At 37.0% G+C, this 17853-nt stretch overlaps 1 protein-coding gene across 1 annotated transcript in view; it reads left to right on the top strand.

Moving 5' to 3' along the window:
- The window catches only part of RPRD1A (regulation of nuclear pre-mRNA domain containing 1A), a 43016-nt gene extending 26984 nt beyond the window's left edge, over positions 1–16032 (top strand). Inside the window, exon 7 of the mRNA XM_080581074.1 lies at positions 11383–16032. Within this exon, the coding sequence (XP_080437200.1) occupies positions 11383–11532 (150 nt within the window). The 3' untranslated portion in view covers positions 11533–16032. The remainder of the gene's footprint in view (positions 1–11382) is intronic.
- Positions 16033–17853: the final 1821 nt, after the last annotated feature.

Genomic DNA, 17853 nt, shown 5'->3' on the forward strand with positions numbered 1-17853 from the left:
AAATGGAACAGGCTCTTCTACAATTTTGTACCCCTTGTTCTCAGCATTTCCAGAAGGAAAGCAGCACCTTTATTATATATTTTCCTCCTGGCTGACTAGTGTCTTCTGCCACATCCTGAGAAGCATCCAAGACATTTTTGTGGAACAGAGAGATCTTCCTTTATTCACAAGCCCACAGTCCAGTAGATTTGTTATGCTTAATGTTAATTCTTGAGTCATAGAGGAATCCTTCTTTAATAACAGGCTAATCAGTGCTAGTAGGATTGGAGTCCACAGGATTATGAAACTGCTTTCGAGCCAAGTAGTTTTTATATATATGCAAAAAAAAAAGTTTTTGTTTTTTCCAAATCTTAAGGTTCGAGATTAAGAAGCTTCCTGTCACTGTGCTGACTGGGAGCATCTCACTTATTCCATTTCTGTCCTCCGTGCTCTGCTTACGCTTCTACAACTTGGCAAATATCCTAGTCCCAAATCCTTGAAGCCGTGCTGGATAACAGCCACTGTAGTCAGCTGAGGAGTAATGTTCTTTTCATGCAACATGCTCAGAGAAACTGTGCTGTACGACAGCAGCTGTAGGTTGTAACTTTACTCTTCTGTTCAACAGTAAAGATTAATTTGTAGGCCCACGAGGGTATTTCTAAGTGTGGGCTGTAAAACAATCTTGATGACTTGAACTTCAGTTTTGGAGTTGTCTGTAAATATTTACGGTAGCTGCTCTTAAAAAGCGAAAGTAATAAAAATTGAGATGTGTGATCTAGGTTTTAGCTATCTTTAGTTTTAAAATGCTGAGCACAATCTCCAAATTTGCTTCATTAGATATAACTGGTAAATGCTTAGCATTTAAATATGTATTTTTATTATTACTTTCAGAAAACATAATTATGTGACTTAAGGTTTAAAGCGAGTGTATTTTCTGATGTGAGCAAGTGCCTATGTATCAGTAGGAGAAAGTTGCTTAGAAATACTGAATGTAATTAGAGCTCCAATAAAAACAGCTATCAGTACAAAATGTAAATGCAAAGATGAACTGCAGTGAGGGACAGCGGGCAGGCTCGCAGTCCAGCAGTGGGTGGGAGCAATGCTGTACTCATCTGACAGCTACACGAGGTCCGAACTTGCATTAAAACCTTTTCCATGGGAGATACCACCTGTACTGCGTGCAAAATGTTCAGCAGCAAAAAAGATTTCTCCCAAGCTGTTGCATACAGAATTTGTTCAAGTATGCTGCTGGCTTTTTCAAGGCACATGTGTGTTCAACAATACTTTTTCTTCAAATATTCCAGTACCTAGCAGAACTTTATGCTATGTCACACAACTTTTGCCATACTGCATGACAAACTTTCTCCTCCTTGGTTCAGTTTGTTGGAAATGTAATGAAATACGTCCTGCGCTGTTGCAACTTTCAACATAGGTTTTAAAGACTGTTGGGAAGGGGCTTTTTTTAGTTTGGTTTGGTTTGGTTTTAGCCATGTCACCTTGACTCTTCGTGCTAACACAGCTGTGAGCATGTCGCTTTCCCCAGACAGAAGCAAAAGTGTGTTGGTGTAGTTGGTTCTTTTCAGCCGTGAAAGGACAATGGTGCTGTCTCTGTGCCTTCAGCAGTTGCTTCCCTCAGTCAGTGCTGGACTTGCTCGGTGTGTCCTTGCAATACCAAGGATGTACCAGAGCTCCCCAGCATGACTGAGGGCCTCATCCAGCCTGCACAGTCCCTTCAGCTTGCTGTGCCTGGATAACTTGGTTTTCCACTCAGGTGGCTTTGCAAGGTGCGAGTAGAGAAATCACCTTTTGCTTTACAAGGTGAGGCCTTCCAAATTTTTATTTTTATTTTTTGTGACTATATAGTGACTTCTACAGTTGATCTTGAAGCCTGCATCTCAAGATTTGGTGCAAGTCTTTGTTTTATCATACGTCATGGTTAAATCATTTACCATAAACATACCTTGGATTTAGAGGTTATCTTTGTTACCATGTTTCCCCTTTTACACAGGGCCCTTTGCATGAGAGTTGCACTGCAGAGTGAAAGCAAAGTGACATACCCATGCCTGACACTCAAGCCCTTACCTCCGAGCAGGTTGGAAACTCATACCCGTATATACGTTGTTCATAAACTGGTCACGTCCAGCAGACCGCAAATCTTAAAACATGCACTGGCAGGTTGGTTTGGCTGTGCCCTAGAGCCTCCCAAGGCAGCATGGTGGCACAGAAGCCAACCCTGTTAACTCTTGCCTGAAATTTAGACCTGCTGGTTTTCTTCCCCTTGATGAAAGTCCCAGAAGTCCCAGTCATCAGATCCTAGGCTTAATTTATTTTTGTCTTTTTATTTTGAACTTAATGTTTGTGAGACATATGAGACATTGTGAGACATAAGGATGTGTGGTCTTAGGGACTGAATAAGTAGAGAAGAGATGAATAAGTATTTTTAAAATTCTTAAGTTGTCCTAGATGACGTGTATATTTGTATTCAACTTGCCAAAAATTGAAGGGTAACCCCCTTATTCAGCAAGAGTCAAGCCTACGTTGCTACTTCAGTTCTTGTTTTCTCCTCAGGGAATTTGAAGCATTCCTCAGCAGAGGAATGAGAGAAATGTAATTTTGTAGTGTGGACCTCAAATCCGATTTAAAAAAAAAACAACAAAACACTCTTTTCTACTTTCCTAAGGGATAGTAAGGAAAAGCAGTTTAGAGGATTGTAATTTTTTGAGTTTCTAGAAATGGAAGTAGAGCCAGAATATTTCTGGCACCTTTGGTGGCAATTTAAAATAATATCAAGTTTCTGAGAGTGGATTTTGTATGTATAAGAAATTTGGAATGTCTGTGATAAAAAAAAGAAGAAAACAAGGAACTAGGTAGTGTACTACATGACTTGCATACTGATATGCAAGAAGCACATGGCAAAACAAGGAATTTAGGCTATTTACTACTAGTTACTACTTTGTATAATTCATTTTTTTCAGCACTGTGAAAATCAAAAGGAGTAGTTTAGGAAATACAGTAAGGGAACTGAGGAGAAAGAGTACCAGAGTTTACTGCATAATTGGAAATCTCAGTCACTGCAATCTTTAAGAGGAAGATCTGAAATTTGAAACTTTGTAATGACTCTGCCTTATCTTTCCCTCCATTCCAAAATTACACATTTATTAAAAAACGGGATGCAAATGGAAAGAACTAAAGAATCTTTTCCATTACTTGCAGTTTAACTCTATAACATGTCTATTGAATTACTCTGATTTTATTTAGAAATATCTTAGTAATGAATTATTTAGTTACTTTAACAACATTTAACTGTTTTATCCTAATGACTTGATCTTCAAAGGTCATTTATCCATGACTGGATAGAAATCCAGGCCTACAAAACAAACAGAAAACCCACAGGTGACTTGAGCTTTTACATAAACAAGGACAATCATTTTAAAGACCTTTTTAACAAAGTACAGGTGGCTTGAATGGATGAAAGATGCTTTAAAGAGCTTAGGCATTTTAGATAGAAATGATTGCTAACCTTTGATACATGTTTTCTTTCATCAGTGGATCACAGAAAGATGTGCATTAGTGGGGTTATTGCTAGCTGTAGGCTTTTGGAAGGAAAATAGTTCATAATGGGAAAGAAAACTTCAGGAAAAACACTGTAAATGTCTTTTTTTTTTATGTTCTTTACTTGTTCTTTGTCCTGCTTTCTGATGCTACTTTTTCTTCTGTTTCTTTATGATTTTTTTTACCCTGGCAATCTCTTTTTGTGCCCTTTTAGTTATAAAATAAGACTAGTTACTCGAGCAATTCAGAGTTGAGGAAATAATGTAAAAAAAAAAAAAAAAGTGTGGGTATGCCAAATTTGCTGCCTGAAATTGTTTTTTTGTTGTTGTTTGTTTTTCTGATAAGAGACTTAAATTTTGAGTTTTTTTCTTGTAGCTCCTCCACGCTCTCAACGGATTTTAGTTCCCTTACGCACAACTTTCTCAATTTAATACTAAAGCACTGTGTTTTTTTTAAATAATGGAATTTTATACCCATTGTTAGGAAATATTTTTCTCCTTTCTTTGTTGACTGTGAGTTGCAGTTGCATTTTTGCCTCATGTATAGTAGAATTTGCATTGGATGTTCCCACAGGGCATAAGAGGGACAGTTTCAAGCAGTCAGAATACCTACTGCTGCTGCACAGTGCTCCCTTTCCATCCAGTCCTACCTTTCACACACTCCCATACCCATCACTAAGCTGTACATTTGAAGGATATTTTTCACACTCATAAAGGAGAGAAAAACAAAATTACTGTGCAGTCTGTTTTACACATGCAATTATTAGTCACGTAAACTACAGTTTAATTTCTCAAGTAATGCTGAGTTCTTTCAACTGCCATTAAAGTAAATCAGACTCGTGAACGCTCATCTTTCAGCTGCCACTAAATCTTCTTTAGAATCCACATCTGTAAAATGGATGTATCAGCCTACTTAATGAAATTGTGCAATGAATTGACACATATAATAAGATGTCTAGCTGATCAGAGTTACTAGTATACGCAGATTGGATGACCCCCTGGCATTTCATGGCATATTTTGAGAAGCACTTTTAAAAATCTGTTAAGAAATAGCCATGTGCGCTTCAGGTAAGACTTTTCAGGAATTATATTCTGGTCGTCCTTCACAGCAGTTTCTTCAGGTTTGATAGAAGTAGTATATGAAATGGGAAACTGAGAGAAGTGAAAATAGTTCAAAGAGCTTGTTCAAAATGTCCTAAGATAAGTTTTGCACAGATAGTCCTGCACTGGTAGGCCAACAGTATTTGGTTCAATTGTAGCAGAAAGTTGAGGTCCTCCATCTATATTACTTATGTTTATTCCACTTGAAATACAGTGAATACCCAATCTCAGGTCAGCAGAACGCTTCTAATTCACATACTTCTCATTGATTTCTTTTTTTTTTTGCCTTGCTCACAGGTTAATATTTAGTGGCTCTACTGTGCAGTAGCAAAAGCTGTGTATATTACCTTGCTTTAAATTTGCTGCTGCTCAGATTAGACTGCTACTATTACTTAGCATTGCTGCAATAAACCTAGGTCTTGCTACTTCTACTTTATATATATGCCTCTGACAAAAGGAAGAGATAAGGACCTGAAACATTTGTCTCTTGGCCAGCTGCAGATAAAACCCCTACTTAGTAAGGTGAACTGCTGCTTTCCTTCTCAGGTTTACAAATAGTTACTTGTAGTCTTGGCTTCACAGAAATTTCATACTCTTGGATGTCCATTTGTCTCCATTAAATAATGAACATCAAAGTCCCCGTTTTTGCAGTTGAGCACCCACAGCATTGGCTTTAGAAAGATGAATTGCACATGTGGAATTTGATGCTGAGACCTTTGTAATGACCTGCACATAATGGTTACATGAAAAGAGGAATGTGTGTGATGCACAATTTGTAAAGTTCAGCCACTTGGTACAGTAAATACTTGAGCCTGAGGACTTTACTCAGCTGTTCCTAAATGTATTGTGAAGGACGCGTTTTTTTTCCAGTAGACCACAAAAATTGTCACAAAAATTCAATTTGAAGTGGAACCCTTTAATTTGGATATCTTTCAGATTGTTTTTGAATAGGTGAAACTTCAAGAAGCTATCTTGAAGCCTAAGGCTGTTTCATTTTTATTTTCTTATTTTCAAAACTATTCTGTTTTAATCTGTAGAGTATCTGCTTGAACATTTGAGCTCAGTTGTGCAGAATTTTACTTAAGTGCTTAATTCCTTGTCATCAGAAGTTCTTCAGAACCTCATGCTATTAGTCAAAATTTGAAACGTAAGAATTTAGTGTAATGTAAGCATCTCTTGGAAGTAGGTACCTTCAAGTTTATTATAACAGCTAAGTTTTCAATGAGATAAAAGTCCTATGTTGGATGATAAAACACCAAGACCAAATTTAACTTCAAGCAGGCATCCTGAGGAACTGCTATTCATATCTGTCATCCTCAAATGATCTCAGTTAAATCATTGTCCTGTAATAGATTCTCTAATTAAATTAGTATCTTTAAATAGTAATTTATTTTATAAATTTATATACATTACCGTGGACCTTTTCTGATTGAGTGAAGGTGAATATAAAGTAAGCCTAGTGGTACAGCTTGTAATTAAGCCTACATGTCCCTGTTTTTTTGCTTTAAATTTCTGAAACATTGACCAACTTTTTGCCAACACAATTAATCTTCAAGAATAAAGCTAAAGATGAGTTTGTAATAAAACAATCTTCAAAAGAAAAAAGGAAAAAAAAAAAGATCTTTTATTTGAGATGACATTATTAATGTTCTTTCTCAAAGTATTATGGAGTGGGGAAACTTTCTGTCAGGCGCATACATTTTGGTATACTAATCAAAATCAACCTGAATTTAATGAAATTACAAGCCTTTAGAAAAAAAATCTTACTTTTAATATGCACATCAGAGGCTTCTTAGACATTATTGACTTCCATGAAGAGCTTCTCTGCCAGAGAGTTTCTTTTCCAGCTTGGGCTAAAGAAGACTTCTGTGACTGCAGCTGTAGATGGCTGTTTTGTGAGCTGACCATGGGCCAAGTGCCTGGTGTGAGAGATGGACACTTCTTCTGTGGGTGGGTTGTCCATGATTCCTGTGAGTCTAAGTAATGTGGAGGTGAAGCCAATGGTTTTGAGTGTGCAGAACTTGGACAAGTGTCTGTAAACGTGGAACCACAGGAAACAGAGAATAGGAAGGAGTCTAGGACTAGATGTTACAGTAAGGAATGGAGTAGGGGACAGAGCATGGCCATGGGAGGAAAAGAGATCAGATGGCTGAGAAGGAAGGGAGCGGTCAGAAAAATGTAACATCATGTAGGATTGAAATGGGAGGAACTGGAATTCATTTGGACAAAGAGAATGGGAGCAAAAACTGGTATGAGGTGACAGAGAAGTCTGACAGAGATGCTATGTAGGCAGAGAACAGGGACAGGCTGAGTAAAAGATTGGGGAGAAATAGATGGAACTGGAACCAGAAGCAGCTAAACTCATAGACAAAGTGGTAATTGCAGACCGGGATTGGAGAGGGAGGAATTCACACACGGAGCCAGAAAGGAAGAAAATCAGAACAGTTAGGAAAAAAACAGTTGTGTTTGTATTGGGTGAGAATACAGGCATGACGGTGGGGTGAGAGGCACCAAACAGCCTTGCTGGACAAAGAAGTTGGTTCTGGAAACAGTATTTGAGGAATGGAGGCAGAGACCAAGGGTCAAGACTGGGGTGAATGAGATTTGAGACCCGAGTTTAGGTTGGAAGGAGCTGGACAAAGAAGAGTAGATTGGGACCACTGTGCAGGATTTTGCATTTCTGTCATTCACCCTTCAGATGGGAAATGTCCTGGTAAAATACTTGGTTCCCGTTTACTACTGCTGCACTCAGAAATGTACATTTTGAAGATCTGCAGTGGTACCAGTTTAACGGTACCATCTATAACAAAGTCATTTAAATCCCGAGATGGTCACAAATTTAGTTTGTGGGTTTCAAAATTCTGAGTTCATTGTTTCCTGTTGCTTCATTAGCACACAAGCTGAGGAGTCTATGATATTTTAAGTTAATTTAAAAAATGTGATTTGAAGCGTTACATTCTTGGTAATTGTCAGCATTGGGAAAAATCCAATATTCAAAATTAGAGAATGCATTTGATTTTGATTTCTCATTTCCTGCCCAAAGAAGTTTCCTGAAGAATCAGTTATGTTTATGAATGGTGAAGTATGCCATTAGCAAGCCTGTAAGAATATTGGTAAATCTGTATACAGAGCAGAGTTTGAATAGCATGCAGTAAGCAATGCATGAGGCAATGCATAGAACAACAAGAAATTAACAAAGCAGTCACTGGGTAGCTGCTCATAGGACTATTTTACGCCAGTTGTGGTAAGGCCTAATGACAAACTGATAGATTCTGAAGTATTGCTAAGTTGTAGAAAATAGAAAACTCTTTTCAAGTAAAGGGGGCAAAATTATAGTGGAAGGTTATCCGAGTCACTCCTTTCCTAAGCTTGTCATGACTGTCCTCGATTTTTCAAGTTTGTTTTTTTGTGTGTGTATGATGCACATAAATGTATTCAGGCTCTGTTTAGTGCTTTAAATGCTAAGTTGTTCTGGGATTTCATTCAACCTTAGCACTGACAAATAGCATGAGTCTTTAATCATACTGGTGAAGGATGTGAGCCATGGCAGGTTTTTAAAGACAGCACAAAATTTAGCCCAGCTATTACATTTTCTGGATCGATAGAGAGGCTTGCCTGGCTCCTCTAGTTCTAGCTGCCAATCTTCCTTGCATAAATACCCAGGCTGGGTGAGGTGTTATATTTTAATAAGGAGGAGCCTATAAATAAATACTGTATGTCTGCACTTTAAAATGTAGATAACACATGCTGCTTGCCTTCATCTGAACCTTTTAAGATTGCTAGCGATGCCTGTGCTATTCAGACAGCCCATGAGAAGCCTTTGCTCCGAGATGCAGCACCGGCGTCGGCACCTGAGCCTGGAAGGTTGGAACTGGCCTGGAAAGTCAAGGACCTCAGCTCTAAAACCAATCTACCTACCAGGCACAGATGCCTCTGTATACTCATGCCCTGAACATTCAAAAAGCCTTTTTAGCTTTTGCTTTTTTTTTTCCTTTTTTTTTTTCCTTTGTGTAATGAGAGTGTTGCTTTCCACCCTACCTTTTTTTTCTATGGCTGACAAGAGTGCAGATTAAATATTTGTGTTTTCTGTGAATCTTCTATTCTTGCTTTGCAATCAGGCCTTTCTTTTTTTTCCTTTGCTATGCATTTGCTGCCACACAGTATTTTGATGTATGCCATAGTGTTAGTGATCAGATGAGAGATCAAAGTTATTTTAATGTTGAAAATGGGAAGGCGTACTCATTAAGTTCCAAGTGGTTTTAGCTGTAGCCCATCTGTAAGATAATTGTAGAAACTCTCTATCAAAATCTGTTTCAACCTATTTCAGTTGAAAGGGAAAATATGATATGCAGGGCACCGCCTGTTTGGGCTTCCCACATTTTTATTATTCATGATGATTGTAGTATCTGGTCAATCAAAAATTATTGGGCTTTTTTTGCCTGGCACTTACTTGATAGAGAAATGCTATTGATCTAGGTGTGGAATCTACATTCTTAGCATTAGTTTTACAAAATATTACATTCAATGCTGTCAAGTAATGAAAACTGTGAGGATTCTAATGAAATCAGTGGGATTCTGATTAGCAAAATAAGTTTTTTATAATCATCTCATAAACCTACTTTTATGACTGGTAGTGCCAAAAATTATTGCTTTAAAGTAGTCGTATCTTAGGCCACTGAAGGAATTAAAGTAAATTCAATTCCATACGCCAAGTTGCCCACGTATCCCAGGAGTAAGGTTCTCCATAGGCAGCCAGCGATGCAAATTATGCTCCCTGTGGCAGGAGAAAACAACATGCTTCTGCTTGTCCTTGTCTGTCTGAAGTAAATAGCTTGAATCTAGCCTTGTTTACATAGGGGTAATTTGAAGTGTGTGTTAAAATCAACATAATGAAAGTGAAATTGAAGTTCTCCAAGAGGATTTCTGTAGTTAGGAGTGTCAGCAGTGTGGGTAAATGGTTGCTCACTTGCACAGCATCCAGCATTTCCAATGCAGCAACAATATCAGAAGTGAAGCCTGGATATCGCCATTCCCAGTCTTCTGTTTTAATTGCTAAGTCACACTCTCAGCATAGAGGTTGGGGAAAAAGGATATATATGCATGTGCACAGTATTATGATAGAAGAATAAAGGCTGTACATATAAGTATTGTTTATGTTGATTTTCTGATGTCTGCCTTCCAGCAGTCAAGGACTACTTAGGTAATGACAGGACTGTATTGGCAGCCTTCAAAATATATAAGCAAACCCTTTCAGAAGTGGCCTTTTCAGAATGATTTTACATGGAATTAAACTCTGAAAAAAAATCAGCTTTGAAATACCTCAAAACTGCTCAATCCCTGTGTTTGTAAAACTCTTTCAGACATGCTCATCAGTCATGAAAACTGATCATCTTCAGTGATTTCTAGAGTGGTTTTGGGAGGGCCAGGAAAATTATGGTGCTCTGGAGAAGGTGAATAATATTTCTACCCAAGGGGGAGAATTGTCATGGAAATGCAATCTCTACAATTACCAAAATTGTATAAAAAATACACTCTGTAGCTTTTAGTGAATTCTAAAGCCCTATTATATAATTTTTGATATACTCTAGTCTTGTAGTAATACTAAAACCTTGACCTGAGCTTCTCAGTGGTCTCCATTTCTAAGAAGGCACAAGGACTAAGTTTTGACTCCCTGAGAGCGTGCGTTGTGCCGTAAAGGTGTTGGCCAGGGGAAGAGGGCAATGCTGGTATATGGGAGACTAAATTTCTGAGAGTATGCGCCTTGGTGAGGAGAGGAAACCTACTGTCAGTAATATTGATCGAGCTGATATTCACTAGGCAACAAGTTCCAGCTGAAATTTGTGTGGAAAATGCTGGATGTGAGAAATGTGATGTTACTATGGAAATGATTTATTATCAGCAAAAGGGAAGCTTAATGGAGTCAAGCAACTGATAATCTCATTTAAGGCACGTTTCTGATTTTGGAGTAAAATCTTGAGAGAATATAGCTGGTAATGTGCATGTTTGCCTAGCATCACAGTTCGAACCTATGAAGGGGTGCCGATTTGCTGCTTCACAATTCTTCGTGGACAGAGAATGTATTTGGCCAGGATTCGGCTGATTCAAACACCACTCAAGAATTAACTGCTGGAATGAGATTGTAGTATTTTTGTGGTGGGTGGGTGGCTGGTTGGTTGGTTGGTTGGTTGGAGGTTTTTTTGTTTGTTTGTTTTGTTGTGTTTTCTCCACTAATATTGGGTTTAATACAAAATACTTATGAATGGTCAGCTTGGTAGGACTGATCAACAGACATGGTTAGGTGGTATTTGGTGCTTTTTTTTATTCTTTCATCAGTATGAGGTGAAAGTAACTTCTTTGATATCAGTGAGTTTATCCTTCCTTACTCTGTGAGTGATAGTGGAATATGTGTATCAATTATCATTAATAAAGTTTCTAAAAATAATCCCATTCTACTGGTTGCATGGAGAAATGTAGAGTTGTGTTAATTAGGCTTGTTCTCCTTCTTAGTGGTCATATACTTACAACTCAAAGCAAAAAAAAAAAATCCTCTAGTTATGCTTCTGAAGTCAGATGCTGAGAAAACGCTAGAGCTGATGCCTTTGCCTCCAAAATAATCCATTTTGGGGGTTCTCTCTTGTGTAAGGATATTTAATTTAACTTGCATAAGGAATGCTTTATTTGGAAAGTGTTAAGTGCAGTAAAAAAAAAAAAAGATGGTATTTGTCTCATGATGAATCCTTCTCCATTACAGGAATACAAACGCAAGCTCGCCAGAGTGTCCCAAGTGCGGAAAGAACTCAGGTCACGCATCCAGAACCTGCCTGATCTCTCTCGACTTCCCAACGTCACGGGCAGCCATGTACACCTACCGTTTGCAGGAGACATCTACAGTGATGATTGATTAGAAGAACACCCTTCCATAACCTCTACTTTTCTGTGAAATGAGGGGTAGGTCAGACTGATTGGTACTCTTGTAGTATTATTTTTGTATATTGTTGGAGAGTGTCAGTAAAATACTCTAATAATTTATAAAAAAAATGGTTAAAAAGTTGATTTGTTTACTATTTTATTGGTGAGTGAACATAAGGGTACATTTATAAAAAGTGTCTGCATCTAATACATTAAAGAATGGGTAGTTATCTTTTGTACAGATTTTGGTTGGGTGCACTGTAAAAAACAAGATTTTTCCTATGTACCCTATATTTAATGTAGATCAACATGTAATCAAAGTATACTTCTAACTTGAGACATTTCAGTTGCTAGTGAGGGAGTGAAACATGGAAATCACAAGTTTATGTTTGCAAGAAAGTTAAGACTATTTAATGCAAAGTTCAAAGTAATCCTGCTGTCCATTACATTTAAAATACCCAATGTCAAAGCAAGTCAGGTGGTTTATTTTGAAGTAAATGTTAGAAACCAATTTTGTATTGGAAAACATAAATCATGTTACACTGACTACATCTTTGAATGACTCGAAATGTTGCAATATGTTAGTATAATTTAAAAGTCAGTGTAAGAAACTATACAATTGACCACTTTAATTAGGCTTCAAAATTGGAACTTTTCTTCTTGCAGCTGCTTAGTTTCTAAATTGAGGGACCATTCATTTGTACTCTAATCCTTTTCTGGAACAGCCATCTCCATCTAAAAAGGTTAATCCCAGAAATGCAAAGCCATTTTACAGCTTTAATTAAATTGAAAGGTCATTCTCTAAACGATCCCAATTGTTAAATGTCCATTACTAAATCTGACAACCCGATATACAATCTATACATGCAGTAGCATGGTTCGGCCAGATTGTAAACTCTATAGAAGCTTTGAGTCAAGCCACCCCCCTCCACTGAGAAATCCCAGAGGCCAGTATAGGCTTCCAGCCCCCTAGCTCCAGCAAACATTTCTAGATCTTGATGCTCTTTTCTCACGAGGAAAGGAGGAGACAGTTCAGGACTGTGTATAAGTTAAACCATGGAAAATTATTGCCGAGTGTTTGTTTGTTTTTTTGAACAACACTTTGCATGGCACGAATGTGCTATTTGTTTAAAGGTAGCCAAACCTGTAAAAATTCCTTGTTTCTATACTATGCACCAGCTTTTAATTTCACTTGAAAACCTAAAGGTATAGACAGGCACCTAGAGGATTGCCGGAAAGTTGAGGCTTTTCAGTCAATTGGAATTAGGCACTCAGTTGTTGAGGAGCGATTAAAAAATGTCTACCTGTACCCTTTGGCGTTTAGATGACCTTAAAAACCTAGTCAGCAAGTGTTTTGAGTTGGATGGATCATCTGAGTATTTAATGATAGCATTTTGTTCATGGGTTTGCACTTGTCAGACATTGTTTTGCATCAGTTAAGTTCAGAGGTTACGGGTCTAACACTCCTTTTCACATGAAAGCAAACTTTTAAAAATAATCTATACTTGTTTTCAAAAACAAGTATAGATTCAGAATAGTTCTGGAGTGAAATTGTTGAAGCTAGATAGTAATTTGTCACTTGTGTTTGACTTCTACAGGGGCAATCCCTAGAATACTTGCTGTATTCTATGTGAAGAAAACTGTCTCTTTAAAATAGTTACACTTACATGTAAGCATCCCAGCTTTTCCCACAGAAAACATGAATTAGACCTCAGTTAAGTAGAGGGAAAAAAAGAAGTACAAGCTTTGACCTAGCATTCCATAGTATGCAATGTAGAATATTAATGTCATCAAAAATTCTGACTGACAGGTAGGAATGCTGAAAATAGCTTACCTGAGCTCACTGACTGTCTAAAATTTGTAAGTTAACTATAATTAATTCAGAGGAGTGTTTCTTTAGTTCAGATCTAATATGTAAAAATAAATAACACTTATTGCCATCTTTTCTTCTCGCATTTATGCTAAGAAAATGAACATCCAGATACAGTTTACATGTTAAATATTTCTGTTCTAATATGTTAAAACTCAGCTCGTAAATTTAGAAATACATGTGTGCATTACTGCTGCAGCTAAAGTTCAGCTTTGCTAAAGAACAGCATCAAATTAGTTATAAATATTATAACAGTGCAATCCATTAAGAACTATAAAACAAATCATAAAACAAGAAAGATAAATAGTGCATTTATTGTTGAATCCCATTCAGGGATTTCTTAATTTGTTACCCAGAGGTGATTCTAAGTGCAGTGGCATGGCTTGCTTAGAGTCCATTGAAGGATCTAAGTCATGGATACTCAAAACTTTAGGGAATGTATTAAGCTTAAATAGCCTTTTGCTACCTTAATTAAGAACAATTTTGAAAATAAAGTTGAGTGCTGAATTTCCTTGATCTCTCAAGAGAATTAAAAAAGATGCACTTACTTCACTAGGCTTGTTTTTCCTATTCATACCATTATCTTTGTCTTAATGTTGCTTATCTACAGATAATGTAGAACTAATGAAAGAATGAGGAAAAATCTCAACATTTTCTTGGTGTATATAAGTTTTAATTTTGAGAGAGTGTTATTTTCTGGATGTATTTTTTCTTTATTGTGATAATTGTTTACTTCAAGGAGTATTTCATAGTTGGGTTTTTGGAAATTGTCCCTCAAAATTTGTTTGGAAAAAAAGGACTTGCTGAAGGGAAATGCCACTCTTATAGCAAGTGTTATATATTAGTGGCTGAGTGGTACATTTTTTTTTTTATTATTTCTATGGGAAAGGCATCATGTATCAACTAGTTAGAAGATTTATATTGTAGCTGTAGTAGTATAGCAAGAGATAACAAGGTACGATAAAAATGCAGCCCTGTAGTATCAAAAGATACCTCCAAATTCTCAGGTTCCAAAGCTTATTGCATATACGTCTGACATCTCAGGAAGAAGAGAGTCTGGGTGGGGAAAGAGTGAGTGCCTGGAAGCTAAAAGGGGGAGAAAATGTCCGAGTGGAAATGAGAAGCAAAACAAATGTCAGTGCTTGTCAAAACAGAAATCAGAGTGTGAAACTCTGAGCAGTACAGTGATTACCTGTAGCTGGGATGATACAACAGAACTGCTTTGGGGTGTTGCAACACTGGGGAAATGTGTGCGTGTACCCTGCCCGTCTCCTCTAACATTGTCTGACTGTACCCAAACCAGAATGCCCACCTTACAAAATGCATAAATAGTATCTGAACATTTTGCAGCTAATAATAAAAGCATAATAATCAGATTATTTGCTTCACTGTATTGCACTTTTAGTGAGCATTCTTTGAAGAAAAAAAAAAAAAAAGCAAAGACAATCCTGCAGCTCTTTGCCATATGAGAATGCTTACCTTGGAGGTCACTGGGACTGCTTGTATACTCTGGGGGCTGTAGGATCAAGCTGTATTTTTGCAAAATGTTTTGAAAACTACCCAGAACATTACCCCAATTCTCCAGTTCTAAAAATAAACGTGAAGCCCTTAGTTACAAAAATAGCCGTTCTTAGAAATTGTGTTTCATTGCTCCTTTTGAAAATTAAAGTGTACACTGCAGTAACATTAGTTTGTCTGTCTCACTCAGGTAATGTTTGTAGTAATACATTGAAGCACCTCAGCTAATCCCTAGGAACACAACCCAGACTACATGCTTAATATGTATTTTATCTGAGTAGTTTTCTGAATGTCAAACTGAGAGCTTTCATTATAATAAAATTACATTCCTCTTTTCCTGAAGTTTAAAAAGACATTGTTTTAGTATTTTTGACAGGCTAATATTCCTCTCCCGAGCCAGTGGCTGCTCAGTCTGGTAATTTAGTGATTACCCAAAATACATACTTGGGATGCAGTAGTTCCCTGCACAGATGAACATGGAGATCACGCATAGGCTTGACTGGCCCTCTACACAAGAGCTGGATTTTGAAACGTGAACAAACTGATTCCTGGCTTTTCTGCTGTGGAAAGATTAGTGAAATTGGAAACCATCACGTCTGAAACGTGACTGTTACATTTATAAATATTTAGGGCCAGTTCTGATTATTGCTCATGCATATAATCACACTGAGTATTCCTACAAGTAAAGAAAGCAGATTCAAATGTACTGTCTGGAGTGGATTTTTTTTTTTTTCATTTTAATGAATGACCAATTTTGTCTCGGCTCCTATTTCAGGGTGTCATTTATCTTGATTAAGTAGTAAATCTCTTCCATCGTGTTATTTAGAAACCTAATTCTGATTTCATCTTTACAACATTTAAAGTATCCTACTAAGCATGATGTTTTTGTGGGAATTTGCAAAAGTTCAATAGCACTCTTGTTACTTGTTTGCAACAGAAATAGACTCATTTGTTAAAAGCTAACGAGAAAAGTTTGAAATGTAAAGATGTTTCATTATTGTGCTCTTCTGACCGATTGTGTAATCCTTGTGTAATTTATGTCCTTAAAATAACACCTGTATGTATGCTCTTTCATATTTAATAGAATAAAACGTTGTAAAAACATCTTTGAAATCACTGTTTATTGCTTGCATATTCAATCTCATTTTGTGCATTGGTCTTAATGTAAACTGCTCCCTATACCTAAGAGGAAACCAAAATCACAGGGTGATGCTGAGGAAATGATCAATAGTGATTTCGAAGTTTGTTACTCTCTGTATTTGTATTTTGTACAATAAACTGAAATTTTTCAATAAGGAAGCAGTGCATTAAGAAGTCTGGGTCATATCTCTAAAGCTGTAATTCAAAAAAAAAAAAAGAAATATTGCTGATATACCATCTCACCATCTGGTTTGGACAAGTTTTTTGTCGCTTTGGGAGGGAGGAAGGGTTGGGTGTGAGGTACCGTTTGTACTGTTCCAGTCTCAGGTTCCCAATATACAAAAATGTGAAAATGTCTTAAAGTGGTTTCAGAATAAATAAGCTTTCACTGAGGTGGTTATATTAAGCTGCTTTTTGTAACATTTTCAGCGTGGTGTTATCATCCTATTAGTATCAAAGATAATGCAGTATAATTGCATAAGTAGAATTATATGAGCTGGGAAATAATAACTCTAAATCCGTAATTAAATACTTGTACTCAGAGGCGTGTGCCTAATAGTGAAACTTCTTGGTTTTGCTTTACAAAATCTTGGTAAAATTCTGGTCTCACTGGTATCAGTGCCTTTTCCTCTTGACAAAGAGAGATGTTCTAGCTCTTTACATGTAAATGAGTAACACTGCATGGCAGGTGTTTGGCAGGGGGGCTCAGTAACAGTCTGTTGCAGCCAGCAAAGCCTTCAGTGTCTTGTCAAGTACAGGAACGTAATCTACTCCAAAGCCTGCATCAGATGTATGTATATGTGTCTATATATGTATATATACACAGCTGATGTGTTTATGTGTTTACATAAACACACACACATATGCATGTAGTCCAGACACAGAAAATAAATAAATATATATATATATATTTACTCTTAGAGGCTTAAGAAAAACATAAAAGTAACATTCATTTTCAGGTGATAAAAAAATATCAAAGCTATTTCTGCCTGGCATTTTGAAGTATATTTGTAAAACAAGGAATGGCACATACTGATTCCTTACTTTTCCCCATGGTAACATAAGTGTAATGTCTTACGACAGTGATCCTTTATAAGAAAGCATCTGAACTTTTCTGACAACTCCTGTTGTCAGTCTACACAGAAGAAGATGTGGTCTGGAGCATTAACAAATACCATATTGCAACAGAGTTACATGTGGCATACAAAATACCTGAAGCTCAGTGCCTGCCATCCACAACACCCTTTTTGGGACATGTGAACTTCAGATTAACTCGTGGGTTTATGGACAGATAACCCATTAGTGGCTGGACCACATCAGTTGTGCTCATAGAGCATGTCTACTTCGCTTTTATCCATAATCTGTTGTTTTATCCAAATGAAATGTCATTGACATACTCTGAGACTACTCAGTGTTGCATAAAAAGCACAGTAAAAAGGGGCAGTTGGGGAGGTAAGCTTCAAAACTATACTCCTGATTTGACCTAAAACATTTACGTTGGTGCATCTTGCACTAGCATATAGATATCCAAGCTGTTTTGGCATGAGCCTCACAGGAAGCAGAACAGTATATTACCTAATGTGCACTCTTTAAATATAAAAAATTATTCTAAAATCTGTTTTACAAATATTTTTTTTGTAATAAGAGTTTTCCATCAACAAGATGACAGTATTTTTACACAGGACTAGATCATAAACATAGTAATAACAGATGACTTAATACAAAGTTCTACATCAAAATGGTTTAACTCCAAGGTTCACATTTTGATCCAAGAATGACACTTGA

This window comes from Anser brachyrhynchus (assembly GCF_964034855.1).
Source record: "Anser brachyrhynchus genome assembly, chromosome: 2".
NCBI lineage: Eukaryota > Metazoa > Chordata > Aves > Anseriformes > Anatidae > Anser > Anser brachyrhynchus.